This window comes from Lynx rufus, unplaced genomic scaffold (genome assembly GCF_022079265.1).
Source record: "Lynx rufus isolate CCGP_SWC_20201006 ecotype Redwood Valley unplaced genomic scaffold, mLynRuf1.p SCAF_2, whole genome shotgun sequence".
NCBI classification, from domain to species: Eukaryota; Metazoa; Chordata; class Mammalia; order Carnivora; family Felidae; genus Lynx; species Lynx rufus.
This window is the reverse complement of record NW_025814834.1, coordinates 201,085,346-201,101,137: the sequence shown is the minus strand read 5'-3', so window position 1 is coordinate 201,101,137 and position 15,792 is coordinate 201,085,346. Positions and strand designations below refer to the sequence as shown.

The 15,792-nt window shown below is 48.8% G+C and overlaps 1 protein-coding gene, 2 long non-coding RNA genes and 5 other non-coding genes across 8 annotated transcripts; 3 read left to right on the top strand and 5 right to left on the bottom strand.

The window, feature by feature from the left end:
- Positions 1–247: 247 nt before the first annotated feature.
- LOC124515507 (uncharacterized) lies at positions 248–3,199 on the bottom strand. The gene is made up of 5 exons (XR_006962827.1): positions 2,855–3,199; positions 1,737–1,835; positions 1,371–1,447; positions 979–1,029; positions 248–377 (listed from the first exon to the last, which is right to left on the bottom strand). It is a non-coding gene; the product is annotated as an uncharacterized LOC124515507 (long non-coding RNA).
- On the bottom strand, positions 449–522 carry LOC124516845 (small nucleolar RNA SNORD99). Its single transcript, XR_006963234.1, has one exon. It is a non-coding gene; the product is annotated as a small nucleolar RNA SNORD99 (small nucleolar RNA).
- LOC124516833 (small nucleolar RNA SNORA61) lies at positions 1,211–1,343 on the bottom strand. The gene has a single exon (XR_006963221.1). It is a non-coding gene; the product is annotated as a small nucleolar RNA SNORA61 (small nucleolar RNA).
- LOC124516831 (small nucleolar RNA SNORA44) lies at positions 1,573–1,703 on the bottom strand. The gene has a single exon (XR_006963219.1). It is a non-coding gene; the product is annotated as a small nucleolar RNA SNORA44 (small nucleolar RNA).
- On the bottom strand, positions 2,193–2,327 carry LOC124516816 (small nucleolar RNA SNORA16B/SNORA16A family). Its single transcript, XR_006963205.1, has one exon. It is a non-coding gene; the product is annotated as a small nucleolar RNA SNORA16B/SNORA16A family (small nucleolar RNA).
- Positions 3,200–3,230: 31 nt separating the features above from the next.
- On the top strand, positions 3,231–4,960 carry LOC124515508 (uncharacterized). The gene is made up of 3 exons (XR_006962828.1): positions 3,231–3,445; positions 3,731–3,829; positions 4,921–4,960. It is a non-coding gene; the product is annotated as an uncharacterized LOC124515508 (long non-coding RNA).
- A 3,749-nt stretch (positions 4,961–8,709) lies between these two features.
- TRNAK-CUU (transfer RNA lysine (anticodon CUU)) lies at positions 8,710–8,782 on the top strand. Its single transcript has one exon. It is a non-coding gene; the product is annotated as a tRNA-Lys (tRNA).
- Positions 8,783–10,195: 1,413 nt separating this feature from the next.
- RAB42 (RAB42, member RAS oncogene family) lies at positions 10,196–11,635 on the top strand. Its single transcript, XM_047085377.1, has 2 exons — positions 10,196–10,440; positions 11,039–11,635. Exons 1-2 carry the CDS (start codon positions 10,196–10,198, stop codon positions 11,460–11,462), a joined length of 669 nt encoding a protein of 222 aa, XP_046941333.1. The 3' UTR covers positions 11,463–11,635.
- The last annotated feature ends 4,157 nt before the right edge of the window (positions 11,636–15,792 follow it).

Here is a 15,792-nt window from a genome sequence, read left to right as displayed (position 1 = left end):
ACTGGGCTCCGTGGAGCCTAAGATTCTCTCCCTCTAATAAACATTTTTTTTTTTTTAAGGAACACCAGTCTTAGGCTCAGCCTGAATTTTCAGGCTTACTGAAGGAGACATTTATATAAATGGGAAGTTACAGAACTCATCATATTATCCTTTAATTAAAAAAAGGATAAAAAATAAAAATAAAGAGTTTAACGCCGTAATGGGGAATAACCAGCAGCTTGAGGGACATCAAGAATATGGACACAAGCATACTTTAAGTCTTTTATTGGTCACTTACATAACCACATGCCAGCATTAGCAGAAATACAGAGGTCATGGTTTTCCATTGAAAATAACCTGTTATCTTTTAGCTTGCCTCTTCCCATAAGGTCTGTCTCCTGAAAAGGAAGTGTATGCCAGTGTGTTAATATTCCCCCAATTAATTAATGCCACCCAGACATTTTTCCCAAACTGGTCTCAGTCCCATATCCGCATTTATCATCCATAGATGTCCACTCAGATTAGGTTTCATCCTGGACCAGTCAGCCTAACAAAACATACCCTGAACTAGATGAACTACTCGTTTCTGCCCAACCCATCTCCCACACTTCCAGGAAAGGGGCCAGTACGATCCCACGGTTTGAGGTTTCCCCAAACCTCAGAGCAGGAGCTCAAACCACGACTGCACATTCAAAGCAATCAGCCTTTGCTGCTGAAGGTGCAGGGCTTTGGCATCTGGTACTTTCTACTCACAGCACGTTGTGCTCTTCCTGGCCTTCCAACAGGATAGGCAAATCTAACAGACCAAATCACACCAAACATTTTTCTCTTCTGGCCATGAACAGCTAATAGGTGTAAGTGATGTAGTATTAAAAAGCTAAGACTTTCTTTCATACAGGCCTAGGCTGCCTCATGATTCACTACACTACTTAGGGTTTACAACACTCCACCGCTTGGCGCTGCAAGGAAGCTACAGTGAAGTTTAGGTAGCCAACTTACCCAACTATAGATCCATAATCACAGATAAGGACAGCTTTACTGGTAACAGATCTTTAAAAAAAAACAAAAAACAGGACACTCTCAACCAAGAGGCAAGAAGGACATTCATGTTGATCAAATTCAGAAGCATTAAGTCAGCCATCACTACAACTGCCCAGACCTTCACCGACATCCTCCCTTTAAGCCTAAGATTATCCCATTTTACAGGGGAGGAGATCAAAGAGAATTCAAATCTTGTTTGAAACTAGCCTCCAAGCTATATACCAGACGATAAGCACTGGGAGGCTAGTTTCAGTGTTCTTTTTCCTCCTTTTACGACCACCAAGACCAGTGTTCAGATCCGATGGGAAAGGGAACCGGAGGGTCAGGATGTCTTCAACATCTAACTTTACCTTATCTAAAGCACAGCAACAACCTGGTAACTTCAGATTCTTCAGTAGCAGATACTGCCAGGACACTTGGGGGCAACCTGCAGAAAAAAGGGTGAAAGCTCTAAACGAAAAAGTTGATCGAAATACCCATCTACCATCTACGTGGTAGTTTATGGAAAACACCCGGACTCACTTAGAAGGCTTCCAGCCCAGGTCCCAAGCCGTTTATAGGAAAGGCGAGTGGCAGCTGCAGGTATTATGCTGACCTGTGCTGTCAAAGTCTCTCCAGGTTGCTCTCGCATGCAGTTGGAGATCCCATGGCCACAACCGGCCACAGCCCTTGGAAACATGCTGTACCGACCCACCAGGCAGTTCCCAGAAACCTACCGGGTCCTGAGATGGTTGTGTTCCATCACAGTCATGACCACAGAATCCTCACCAGAAAGCTCAACCTCAGAGTCCTCCTGGAATCTTCATCTGGCACAACTAAGACGAGAACACAGTTGTCCTGAATGACATTGTTCCCTTCTGGTCTTGAGAATCAAAATGTTTGACTGGCTTTTGACCCTGGTACTTATGCCTTAAGCTTTTCAGGGCAGTGACCCAAAGCACTGTTAAGATCTGTGCCACTTGCCACTGGATTTTCCCAGCACACATGTCCAACCCATTCCCACTGCCTGCCCCTCCATACTTGTTCTTCATCTCAGCAATCTACTTCTCAGAAGTTTTATTCTAGCAACTCTATGCAAGACCCATCAACAGAGCATTTCTGTTGGCCTCTGGAAACCTGTCTATTGTAATAAAGGATTCCACCTATACCGGAGAAATGGCAGGTACGATGGGAATTGTCTTTTCCTGATATGTTGCAGATCAGTTACAGCAAACAGAACGGCGACCGTCAAGGAAAACTGTCACTCTGGGCTCCTTTTTGACCACAGCAGCTATGTGGAAGCAGCTGCAGCTTCGATAAGGGCCACAGGGCAATTTAGGTCTCAGGACTGCCACAAATGCTGTCCAACCCTCAGACTCCCCTAAATCCTGTGCACTATTGCATAACTGAAATTCACCTACTGAGACATGCTGGAGACCAAATAAGAGAACAGATATCCTACTACCAGGTCCCAACTTCCTCTTCATTTTTGTTATGTACCAGTGTTTTGTCTCATTTAATCTTTACAGGACCATTTTATCATCCGTTTTACGGACAGGTTTAAATTAAGCTATTTACTGAAAGTCGCCAATCAGTGTAGAAAAGCCACACAACTGGAATTTAAAATAGGTTCTAAGGACTCGAACTCCAAAAATCTCTTTTTATCCACCTGCATGAATTCCTTAACATGTCCTGCAGCCAGATAACAGGTAAAGTCACTTCCCCAAGGTCGCCCAATAAGTAGCTGTAATGGGCCGTTTCCGATCCCGCTGACACCACCACGCGGCGTCTCCCTAGTTAGGCCACTACAGGCCCAAGACTGCCCCGCACCCCACTGCCTGGCCGCGTTACTCACCCGTCACAGCGCGGGCCGAGGCGGGAGCAGGCGCGGCCCTCTCGGGGTCCGGCCCCTCTCATCGCGCATGCGGCCGACCAGGCCTCCTGGACCTCGGTCCCAGCAGGCCGGGAGGCCCGGCAACTGAGAGCCGCGCTTAACATCCCTCAGCCACGGGAGGCAGCCCGGGCGAGTGAGGGGCCGGTGGCGGCCAAGCTACGGTAGGGTAAGTGGAAGAATGCGCGTGACTTGCAGCAGGTCGGAGACAGCGACGCACGACTACCCCTGCACGGCGGCTGGGAAAAGGGACGTCGGAGCGTTGGGAGAGGGCTTTTATAGGCCTCGCCCTTGGCGGCCACGCCCGACCACTGCGGCAACGCGCCCGCGCAGACCTCTGGGAGTTGTAGTCCGTCTGCCCTCAGGCACCGGGAGGCACGTCAGGCTCTGAGTTCTAAGCGCGTGCGGAGTCGCTGCCTTCTTGCCGGGAAGAGAGCAGCCTTCCGCCCGTGTTCCGCACTCGCTGAACGTCTGGGACTCCGCCCTGGGCTCACAAATGAAGCCGACTCGCTATTCCCGCTGGAGCTCAGACATCCAAAGTCGGGAAATGACGCGGTGAGCTGCGTCAGGGCTCGGCTCCGACCGCGGCGGGCCGACCAAGGAGCAGCCACCGGCTGGGTGTGGAGAGGCGCTCTGCGAGCTCTTCTGGGGGCGAGGCTCTTTGGGAGGGTTTCTCAGCAAGGAAGACGCGACCGATTTACTCAGAAGATGAATGCATTATTCATTTTCCGCTAATAGATAAGTAACTTTGCCGAGCACTTACACAGATTATGCTCGATTATCTCAATTAATTTCCCCAACAACCCTGTGTGTAGGTTTGTAGTTATGCCTTTTTTACAGATCAGAAAACTGAGGGATGCATCACCCAGGTAACTAACGAGGGAAGGGCCTGAATCCACGAGTCCACGGCAGAGACCACGCTCAGAATCGCTGTGCCAGGTACATGTTTTGTCCATGGAATGAATAAACGTCAGTGTAAAAACAAGAAGTTGTCAAGAATTAAATACGTGTTCTGTGCTTACTCTGTTCGTTTTTATCCTTAATATACTCCTTAAAAAGGAGGTACTACTATTGTTCTCATTTCATAGAGAAAACAACAGACTGTAAGGAGGCAAGAAATTTCCTGGTGACTTCCAAATGAGTTTCTCCAGCCTTACTTTTCTGAGCTCCAGACCTTATATCCTGCAGCGTCCCTGAACTTCTACACTTGGCTGTCTAATAAATAGGCTTCTCAGAACATAGCCTTTCCTCCTCCACACCTGCTCTTCCCAATCTCAGCAAATCCTTGGAGTGATCCTGGACTCCTCTTTCTCTATCATCCCACTTACAATCCATCAGCAAATCCTACATTCTCCACCTTTGAGATGTGACAGGAATCTGACCATTTCTTAACCACCTCCACTGATGCTATCATTGCCGGCTGACAATCACAGTAGCCTCCTAATTAGTCTCCCTGATTCTACCATTCTCCCCTATAGTCTGGTCTCAACAACCAGCCAATGGTGTGTAAAGAACACAAGGTTTTCATTTTGATGAAGTCTAGCATGTCCATTTGCTTTCTTTTATGCTTTGTGCTTTCTGTGTCCTATTTTAAAAATCTTTGCCTAACTTAAAAGTGTTAAAGATTTTCCCCTCTGTTTTCATCTGGAAGTTTAAGAGTCTTAGCTCTTACAGTTAGATCTAGGATTCATTTTTTAGTTAATTTTTTGCGTATGGTGTAAGAGTCAAAGTTTGCTTATTTACTGCATATGGCTCTCCAGTTGTTCCATCTTCATTTGTTGAAAAAGATTATCCATCTAATTGGTTTGACACCTTTGTAAAAATCAGTTAACCGTATGTGTAGGTCTGTTGCTGTACTCAATACTACACTGTCCGGATTACTGTAGCTTTTTAATAAGTTTTGAAATAGGGTACTATAAGTCATGCAACTTTGTTCTTTTTCAAAATTGTTTCAGCTATTCAGTCTTTGCATTTCCATGTAAATTTTAGTATCAGCTAATTTTGTATTTTTTCTAATGTTTATTTTTCAGAGAGCGTGCTCGCATACATGGGAGAGGGGCAGAGAGAGAGGGAGACAGAAGATCTGAAGTGACCTCTGTACTGACAGCAGAGAGCGCAATGCGGGGCTTGAACAGATCATGACTGGAGCCCCTAATTTGTATTTTTTAAAAACCCTGCTGGCTGGAGGGTGCCTGGATGGCTCAGGCCGTTGAGCGTTGGACCCTTGATTTTGGCTCAGGTCATGATCCCAGGATCGTGAGATCAAGCCCCAAATCAGGCTCTGTGCTGAGTGTGGAGCCTAAGATTCTCTCTCTCTCTCTCTCTCTCTCTCTCTCTCTCTCTCCCTTTCTCCCTCCCTCCCTCTGCCCTCTCCTCCTCTTGCATGCTCTCTAAAATATAAAAATAAAAAATAAAAGCCTACTGGGATTTGGTTGGAATTGCATTGAATCTGTAGACTTAATTTGGGGAGAACTGACAACAATCTTTTTTTTTTTTTTTAATATTTATTTATTTTTGGGGCGCCTGGGTGGCGCAGTCGGTTAAGCGTCCGACTTCAGCCAGGTCACGATCTCCCGGTCCGTGAGTTCGAGCCCCGCGTCGGGCTCTGGGCTGATGGCTCGGAGCCTGGAGCCTGTTTCCGATTCTGTGTCTCCCTCTCTCTCTGCCCCTCCCCCGTTCATGCTCTGTCTCTCTCTGTCCCAAAAATAAATAAACGTTGAAAAAAAAAATTTAATATTTATTTATTTTTGGGAAAGTGCAAGCAAGGGAGGGGCAGAAGAGGGGGACAGAAGATCCAAAGTGGACTCTGTGCTGACAGGCTGACAGCAGCGAGCCCCATGTGGGGCTTGACTCAAGAACAATGACCTGAAGTCAGACGCTCAACTGACTGAGCCATTCAGGTGCCCCTGACAACAATCTTGAGTCCTCTCATCCATGAGTATGGTATACCTCTCCATTTATTTTAAGTCATCTTTAATTTTTCTCAACAGTGTTTTTTAATTTTCAGTGTACAGATCTTATGTATCTTTTGTCAAATTTATCCCTAAGTCTTTCATATTTCTGATGCCATTGTAGATGGCATTTTTGTCAATTTCAAATTCTAAATGGTCATTGCTAGTATATATAGAATTAATTTTTGCATATTAACTTATATCCTTGCTAAACTCCTGTATTAGTTTTGGCACCTCTTTTGTAAGTTCCTTAAGATTTTTCACAAGTCTGTGAATAAAAAGACAGGTTTACTTCTTCCTTTTCCAACCTGGATACCTTTTCTTTCTTTTTCTTGCCTTTTAATATTGGCTAGGACCTCCAGTACAATATTGAATTAATAAGTTACATTTCATCAAAATTAAAACTCTCAGCAGGGGGGCCACCTGAGTGGCTCAGTTGGTTGAGTGTCTGACTTTGGCTCAGGTCATGATATCATGGTTCATGGGTTTGAGCCCCACGTCAGCCTCTGTGCTGACAGCGTGGAGCCTGCTTCAGATTCTCCGTCTTGTTCTCTCTCTGCTCCTCCCCACCCCCCCTTAAAAAAGTAGACATTTAAAAATTTCAAAAAAGTAACTCTCAGGCAGGGGGACAGTTAGGAGAGAATTAAAAACGGACATGGGGAAACTTTTTGGCATGATACATGGTTGTGGTAATGGTTTCATGGATGTACATGTGCATCAAAACTCATCACATTGTACACTATAATATGTACAGTTTACTGTGTGCAAATTATACCTCAATAAAGATGTAAAAATAAAAACCATAACCAAGAAAAAATTTACATCCTATTATTCACCTGCTCAAAAATCTCCACTGATTTTGCAACACATTTGGAATAAAAGCTGAAGTCCCATAATGGCCTCTGAAGCCACATGATTTGGCTCCTCCTCCTCTCTGCCCTCCTCACCCACCACTTGCTCCCTCATTCATTCTGCTCCCTTTTCTCAGCCTCTCTGCTCTGCTTGTAGCATCATTGCCTGATCTCACCTCAGGGACTTTGCTCTTGCTGTTCTTCTTGCCTGGAACTATCCTCTCTGGATATCAGAGACAACCACACTACTCATTCCTTCACTTTATGTAACCTCCTCAGGACACCCTATTTTGATATAGCAACCTGCCACCCTTTAAGCTATTGTTCTGCTTGATTGTTATTTATGGCACTTATTGCCTCTTGACATCACATTATACATGGGTTTATTTTCTGTCTTCCCCATTACAATGTGAGCTGCCAATAACAGGAATTGTGTCTTTTTATCTTCACTGCTATATAAGTGCCTGGTATATAAGAGACAGCACTTATTGAAACAATTAGTAAGTAAATGAATTAATTAATTAATTAAATTGGCCAAGGCCACATAGCTAGTAAGTGGCAGTTGGAACTAAAACCTAGATCTATCTAATGTAAATGTGCATAACTTACCTGCTATGTTATACAGTTCCTCCATGACTACTTCATGAGGTGGGCACCGTGATTTGCCTTACTTAGCAGAAGCGGAAGCAGGGGGTGGGGAATCACTTTCCTCACCCCTAATCACATAGTCTATGGCAAGGTCAGCTGACATCTGGACTCTGGTGCTAGGTGCAGAGGTCAGGCACATGACCCCATCCCACAGCAGGAGTGTCCAGGAGAGGAAGTTCAAAGAGTCCAATGCTGACAGTGCACTGCCCATGTGTGCTAACCACAAAGCCTTCTGGCAATGTTGGGTTCAAACTGCATTTCAAGCTGTTTCATGCCTCTTTGCCTTTGCCCAGATGCCCCTGCCTGGAGTGCCCTTCCTCTTTGACCTCCCCAGCTCCTACTTGTCCTTGGGGACTCAGCTTCAGCATCACCTCCTGCATGAGGTCTTCTCTGACCCTGTAGCTCCCTGAGCCCAGCCCTATTGTGGGATTTGACTGACTGAATTAATGAATAAATAGCACTTACCTGCTTTTATTCATTCATTAAGCCATAAATATTTACTGAGTTCTTGTTTTGTGCCAAGCACTGAGGATACAATCATAGATCACTGCCTTCAAGTAACCTAGGAGGGAGACAGCACAGTGGACAAAAGGGCATGTGACCTCATTGGCCAGGTGGTGAGAGGCTTCTTGAGGACAGGGATCTAATCTAAGGTATGAAGTAGGAGTTAGCCCTTTGAAGAGAGAGAGTGTGTTCCTGGCAGAGGGTTGAGAAGAGGAAAGATGTTCAGTATGGCTGGAGCTCAGAGTACCAGTGGTGGGTAAAGAAGGGGCTTAAGGGCTGGGGTGCCTGGGTGGCTCAGTTGGTTAATTGTTGGACTCTTGGTTTCAGCTCAGGTGATGATCTTACGGTTCCTGGTCCAGGTTCGTGGTCCAGGTTCCGCACGGTCAGCACAGAGCTTACTTGGGATTCTCCCTCTCTCTCTCTGCCCCTCTCCCACCCTCTCAAGCACATGTGCAAGCATGTATGTGGTGGGGGGCACTCTCTGTGTGTCAAAATAAACTTTAAAAAAGGAGGAAGAGAGAGAAGAGGAGAGAAGAGGAGTAGGAGGAGAGGGAGGAGGGGGAGGAGGAGGAGGCTGGTGCATCCATAGAGATCTGACACAAAAATAATTTTCCTTCTGAACAGAGGTGGGGAGAATATCTCGATGGAGGAATCAGTGGGGCAGGTGGGAGTGATGCAGACTCTTAATTTGGGGAAACCTGGTAGGAAGGATTTCTCTTCCTCTCTCCTACTCCTAGAGGTAGGGAAGGAGCAGAGACATGGGCCCCTTCAGGCTCTACCATGCAGGTGACCAATGACTGAGATTACGCGGAGACCCTCAAAGTGGCTTCTTACTGATTTGTTAGGAGTTAGCCAGAAGAGGGGCACCTGGCTGGCTCAGTTGGTAGAGCATGTGACTCTTGATCTCAGGGTTGTGAGTTCAAGTCTCATGCTGGATGTAGAGATTACTTACATACATACATACATACACACATACACTTTAAAAAAAAAAAGAGTTAGTTAGAAGAAAATTGGGCCTTCCTAGATCCTGCCAGAAACAGAAATACCAAACAAGGCTTTGCCCTTGGGTAAACTTGGCAGCTAGAATGTATTCCTTGCTGAGTGATCTTGGATTATTTAATCTCTCTGAGCCTCAGTTTCCTCATCTGTGGAAATGAGCAGAACAACACCTAAAACTCACAAGGTGAGAAGGAAATATGACATGATTGTTTGCAACAGTGAGGATCTCCCCTCACCACCAATGTGCCACAACAAATTAAACTGGTAAAATCCACCCACACTGGACAGTGGGATTAAACCAATAGACAAGCTGTGTGAGACCAGCCAGCACCTCAGCCTTGATACCTTGGGTTTCCAGAAGGCCTGACTGGGGAGAATAGAGTAGATCTTGGAAGCAGCTGTCCCCGCCTTACCCTTGCCACTAACCCAAGTGAGACCTGACCACTGTGCCCTGGAAACTCTTGGTACTTGATTTGCAGTCCCCTTTCGTGGCATCGAGGGGATAACGAAGATGGAGACAAACTGAGATATGAGTCTCAGCTGTGCTCTGTGACCTGAGACAAGCCTCAGTCTCCTCAGCTCTAAAATGGGCACACAGTGGCCCTCTCAAAATTGTTGCCCACAGAATGTGAAGAACTGACCATCTGGCCTCATAAATGTTAATTGTCAAGGCCCCAGACCAACTGCACTCCCTCTGGAATCACATTTGTCTGTCCTGCCTCTTCTACTAGCCCTGTCCAAGTCTCTCTCTGGGCCCTGAGGCCCAGCCCAGGTAGGTGCTAAGGATGCAATGGGGTTGTTAAACATTGAACCTGACCATGGAACAGGAGGCCCTAGGCCAGGGCCAATGGGGCTCCTGGAAAGGAGCACCTGGGCAGGGAAGGGGCATCTATAAACCATCAACTTTCTAGAGTGGCGTCTCCAGGTCCAGCAGCAGGGGCCCAACCGGGGAACTGCCTGGAGAGCGGGGCTGGAGAGAGAAGCCAGCACAGCAGCAGCGGCGATTGAATGAGGTGGACACTCTGGCTGTGTTAGTTTCGGGCCAGTGCCTGTCTCGTTCTCGTTCCTCGCTCTTCCTCCAACCCACATTGCCTTCTTTCATCTCTCATCCTAAGAAGTAGGGGTTATTATCCCCATTTTGGAAGACGAAACTGGGGTTCAGAGAGGCGAGCACGTGCCCAGGTGTCTCGGCCGCCGGGCCTCCGGGGTGGGTCACTAGCACAACGCGCCCCCGGCCCGCGGTCCCGTGTCTCGGCGCTGGGGCCCAGAGGGCGGCGCCAGCCTGCGGGCCGCGGGGCGGGGCGGGGCGAGGCCGGACCGCTGGCCTCCGGCGGGGCGGCGAGAAGGGGGCCATGGAGGCACCGGACTGCCACTACCAGTTCCGGATCGCGCTGCTGGGGGACGCGGCCGTGGGCAAGACGTCGCTGCTGCGGCGCTACGTGGCGGGAGCGCCCGGGGCCCCGGAGCCCAAACCCGAGCCCGAGCCCGAGTGGGCGCCCACGGTGGGCGTCGAGTTCTACAGCCGCAAGCTGCAGCTGCCGGCCGGGCCGCGCGTCAAGCTGCAGCTTTGGGACACCGCGGGCCACGAACGCTACAGGTGCGGGGAGGGCGGGGTGAGAAACTTCGGGGTGGTCAGTGTCCCCGGCCTCCACGGCTACCCCCCAGCGGGGTCGGCCTCAGTGTCCCCAGGTCTGGGGAATGCCCTGGTCTCTAGCCCTTCACTCGGAGTCCTTACACAAATGCAGCCAGTGGCCTGAGACCCTGATGCTGGGAGGGCAGAAGGGCCCTGCTCTGGAAAGCTAGAGGGATGGGTGACCTGGCTGCTGAGAGAGCCCACGGAGCAGAGCGGGAAGTGTCAGGGAGCCGTGAAAGGACGAGAGATTTGGGTGGGCCTGGAAGGATGCATAGGAATTTGCCAGAAAACGGGAAGCAAAAAGCTGCAATCAGGAAAACATCAGGCTTCCTCCAGGAATGGAGGAATGGTCCAGAGGGTATGACTGGAACTTGCTCCCTAGCTGAGGGGCGCAGGCACTCTCTTGGGAGACACGGATGCCAGGAGCAGAGAAGTACTGAGCAGTGTGAAATGAGCTATGGGGCCTGTGGGGCAGTCGGTGCTCGTGAGGGAAGCCCTGTCTTTGGGGGGTGGAGGGTCTTGAAGGCATAAACCTCGCCCAGCTCACTCCCCCCTCCTTCAGGTGCATCACCAGGTCCTTTTACCGGAATGTGGTAGGTGTCCTACTGGTCTTTGATGTGACAAACAGGAAGTCCTTTGAACATATCTGCGACTGGCACCAGGAGGCCATGGCCACTCAGGGCCCAAACAAGGTGATCTTCTTACTGGTTGGCCACAAGAGTGATCTGCAGAGCACCCGTGTTGTCTCAGCCCAGGAGGCAGAGGAGCTGGCTGCCTCCCTGGGCATGGCCTTCATGGAGACCTCGGCCAAAAAGAACTGCAATGTGGACCTGGCCTTCAACACCCTTGCTGACGCCATCCAGCAGGCTCTGGAGCAGGGGGACATCAAGCTGGAGGAGGACTGGGGGGGTGTCCGGCTCATCCACAAGGCCCAAGTCCCCAGGTCCCCCCACAGGAAGCAGCCCCCAGGCCCATGTCAGTGTTGACTCTGGGAGGGAAAGGGTTAAACCTCTGTCAACCTCAGAAGTGCTGCTGGAATGGGGAGTGGCAGGATCTTTCTGGAGATCAAATGGCAGGATGTATCCAAAGGGTTAACATAAACAGTATCTTAGCAGTCACTCTTGGGGTCTCAGGGACTTTCTTCCAGAAAGATTTTCTTCCAGCAAGCTCTGAGAAGTCACATGTACAGCGGCTTCCTGTCCTTCAGCCTGTTTCCTCAGTTGTCAGTGGGGCTCATTAAAGACCCACATCACGGCAGGGGGTGGGGGTGTGGGGGGGGTGGGAGTGTGTGGGCATGAATGAGACAATGAATGTGGGGACATGCTCAGCCCAGAGCCAGCCATCCGGTAAGAACTGAATAACAACTGTCCTCATCACTCTTTCCAATCTCGGACAGTTCTGGCAGTGTTTCTGAGCTCAGATGCTGAGACGCACCGCGTCTGGAAGCTGCTGCACAGGCAAAGACTGGGCAGGAATTTCAGGGCAAGCCTACCTCGGAGCCTCCTTAGGTCCTCAGGCTTGGATGAGTCTTAAATGCGTGCCCTGAAACTCAGGGTTGCTGCTCAGAGCCCCTACTCCAAGGCCAGGTGCCTGATCTGGATCTGGAAGGCAGGGATGAACACGAGGGGCCAGCTCCTAGGTTAGGCACACAGTGGACACTCTGATTAGCCACCAAGTTGTTCCTTTGGGGCTGAAGAACCCACAGCCTCCTACCCCCACCCATTTGTCCCTGGGAGGGCAGCGATGGTGTTGATGGTGGGTTCACAGCACCCTCTGGAAACTGCCCACATCCAATGTTAATCTATTGAATCCACTGGGGCTGGGAGGAGTGTTTAAAAGCCTGGCTTTCTTTGCCCCAACTCAGAAGGTCAAACCCAGCTTTGTCAGTCTTCATGGGGCAAATTGAGGCCATTGTTCTTACAACATCACAGCTCTTCTCCCTCTGCTTAGTCACACCTCCCCCCCCCCCACGCAGATATTGCTCTCCAGAATACCCTAATCCATATCTGCTCACTAATCCTCATCTCAGAAATGGCCTCCTGGAGAACAGGAACTGCTAGGCAGAAAATGTCTTGGGGCAATCTGGGAAGGCTTCCTGGAGATGGTGTTTATGTTGGTAAGAATCTCAGCAGGTGTAGGGCACGTGGGTGGCTCAATAAAGCATCCAACTCTTGATTTCGGCTCAGGTCATGATCTCAGGGTTCATGAGTTTGAGCCCAGCATGGCATCAGGCTCTGTGCTCGCAGCCGGGAGCCTCCTTAGGATTCTCTCTTCATCTCCCCCACTCTCATGTTTTCTCTGTCTCTCTCCCTCTCTCAAAATAAAAAAAATAAAAAAAAAAAAAGAAGAAGAATCTGCAGGTATAGGAGAGGTGTCATTGTGCCAGTGGGCACAGGAAGGGCATGGACAGTTGCCACAGCAAAAGAGCAAAACCATTTAATTCACTTTGTGACCTGGGGACTTACTCAGTCTCAGATTCCTCTTCAGTATCATGTGACTGATAATCCCCTTTTCCAAGGGCTCTTGGGAGGTTTCTAGTCTAGGTGGGTTTCTTAGCTTCTTCCCTATAGGGGATGGGCCAGGGTGGGTCTCGCTGTGCACTGCCTCCTCTTTTACTACTATTTTTAAAGTTTATTTTGAGAGTCAGATGATATCAAGAGTCAGATGCTTAACCAACTTGAGCTACTCAGGCACCCCAAGGATCACCTCTTACCCATAGTATCATCCTAGCTGCCAAAAGTAGGGTAAGCTTTGCAGTCAAGTTTGACTCTCAGCTCCACTGTGTAACTGTGGGACCCTGGGGAACTCACTTCATCTCTGCAAGCCACAGTGGACTCCTCTGGAAAAAGAGGATAGTAATACCTAACTCACAGGCTTTTAGAAAGGATTAGATGAGGGGCTCCTGGGTGGCTCAGTTGGTTAAAGCGTGTGACTTTGGTTCAGGTCATGATTTTGCAGTTTGTGGGTTTGAGCCCCACATCAGGCTCTATGCTGACAGCTCAGAGCTTGGAGCCTGCTTCGGATTCTGTGTCTCCCTCTCTCTCTGCCCCTTCCCCACTCATGCTCTGTCTCTCTCTCTCAAAAATAAAGATTAAAAATAAATTTTCTTTCTTAAGAAAAGATTAGATGAGAAATTTAAGGCAGTGCTGGCCACACAGTAGGAATTCACAAAATGGATGTCCCCTTCTTCCCCTGAGGGTTTTGCTCCTAATCACTGTAAGGGAACAGAGACTACCAAAGTAAACACTGGGGAAATAACAAGGATTCCAGACTCTACCAAAGATCTTAAAAGATCTTGACCGCACCCCCACCCTGCTCCCTGCCTCCAGACCCGGAGATGTGAGCTGGGCTCTGCTTTCTTATTAAGGGTGAGATTCCAGAATCGTCCCTTCGGGGCTATCCCTAGGCTAGTCTGAACACACAAAACTCCCTCTCCAAAGCAGCACCCTGGCTAAACCCTCTCTGGCCATAGCAGCTTCCGCATGGTCAAGCTCCCAGGCCTGGATCCATGCTTTTTGCCCTTTAGAAGGCACAGAGCCAAAGTCTGCTACCTGTAGTCCCTTTCTGAAGATCCAGCCTGCCCTGGGAGCCACTGAAACCTAGTGGGTAAAGAGGGAAGACCCATCCTGCTCTCCACACATGAAGCTGGAACTGAAGATATTGGGGGTGGGAGTCTAATCTCTCTACCTCTGAGCCTCAGTCTTTATGGTAAAATGAGAACAATTCCTACGTCACAGGTTTGTTAGAGGATTAAATATGATGACATGTGTTAAGTGCCCAATGAGTGTTAACTTCCTTCTGTTAACAAGCTCCCTTTGGGTCTTTCATGTGCCCATCCCTTGTCTGAATGTCCTTTCTCCATCTATGTCAAAACTCTGTTCATCCTTCAAGGTTTGGCCCAACCTAATGTATCAGTTCCTTCTCTGAGCCTTTAGGGCACCTGAGTGGCTCCCTTCTTTGAGATTTCAGGCTCTGCTGTCTCTTATCATTTTGGCCCACTAGACTCTAGCATTTCAAGGCCACGGTTTCCATGAGAAGGAAAGACAATGGGCCAAGAGCACAGATCTGAGTCCTAGCCTGCCCAGTGACCTCAGACAGGTCATAATGACCTCTCCAGACCTTAATGTTCTTACTAGTAAAATAAAGGGCAGCACTGGGTGATGTTGGGGCCTTTTTTTAACTATAGGTAACTGTGAGGCTTCAGTCCAGCTCTGGCCTCCTCCTCCCTGCTTCCCCTCATTCAGGCACACGGGACTTTCCAGGATGACTTTCTGGTACCAGATGCTTCCTTTTGTGTCCTCAAAACTCACTCCTGTTGTTGCAGCCACACCCTACCTCTATCTTTTGGTTAATACTTTCCTAGGAAAACCTCACATGCCATATCCCTTTACTTTTAGTTCAAATTAACTGCAGCAACTTCCTGGCTGTACCCTTCCCACCCGCCTCCAACTCCATTCTCCACACTGGCAGCCAGAGCAAGGCTTTTAACATGGAAACACAATCACATTAGTCCTCCCCCCAAACCTCCACTGGCTCCCCATCACCTGGACAGTAGTTTTCAAACTTTTTGTTTATATGCTTATTTTTAGCATCAGAATCCTCTTATCTTTTAGTCCTAAAAATGTCCCCCAATTAGGAAAAGGTATTGCTCAGGCTGAAGAGGGGTGCGAAGCCCAAGGCCAGCCTTCTGGGCCACCAACACTACACCCTCCCATTCCTGCAAGACAGATACACACACACACACACACACACACACACACACACACACACACCCCAACACTACACCCTCCCATTCCTGCAAGACAGACAGACACACACACACACACACACACACACACACGCGCGCGCGCGCGCGCGCGCGCACAGCAGCCTCTGAAGACTTTGACACTATTGCCTGCAAGCTGTCCACCTCTCAAGTTTACTTGCTGCTCATCTCTGGACATCGTCTCCCAGTGTTACACCTTGTGCTTGAGCCACATGATGCACTGACCTCTTTACACCTCTGGGCCTTTGCATATGCTGTTCTTAGTCACCCCCATCTTGTCTCCATAAGACTTAGGGAGACAGGGCAGAGGCAGGCTCCGGAAGTCAGATGGACTTGGCTGAAGCCTCGGCACCAACACAAGCTGTGTGATTTTGAGTAAGTTAAACTTTTAACTCTCAGTTTCCTCCTGGGAACATGGGATTAGATAAGATACTACAATTACACTGTGTGACACAGGCCAAGCACATTCTTCCTTCTTCAGACTTGCTGGGAAAACACAATGCACTTATCTATGGAAGGCACTTAGCATAGCATGAGGCACCTGTAAGCAC

What these genes read in the sequence shown, in the direction of transcription:
- RAB42 (XM_047085377.1), top strand. Translation starts at nt 10,196, where the DNA reads ATGGAGGCACCGGACTGCCACTACCAGTTCCGGATCGCGCTGCTGGGG. An exon ending in GCGGGCCACGAACGCTACAG is followed by an intron (nt 10,441 to 11,038) that starts GTGCGGGGAGGG and finishes CCCCTCCTTCAG; the next exon opens with GTGCATCACCAGGTCCTTTT.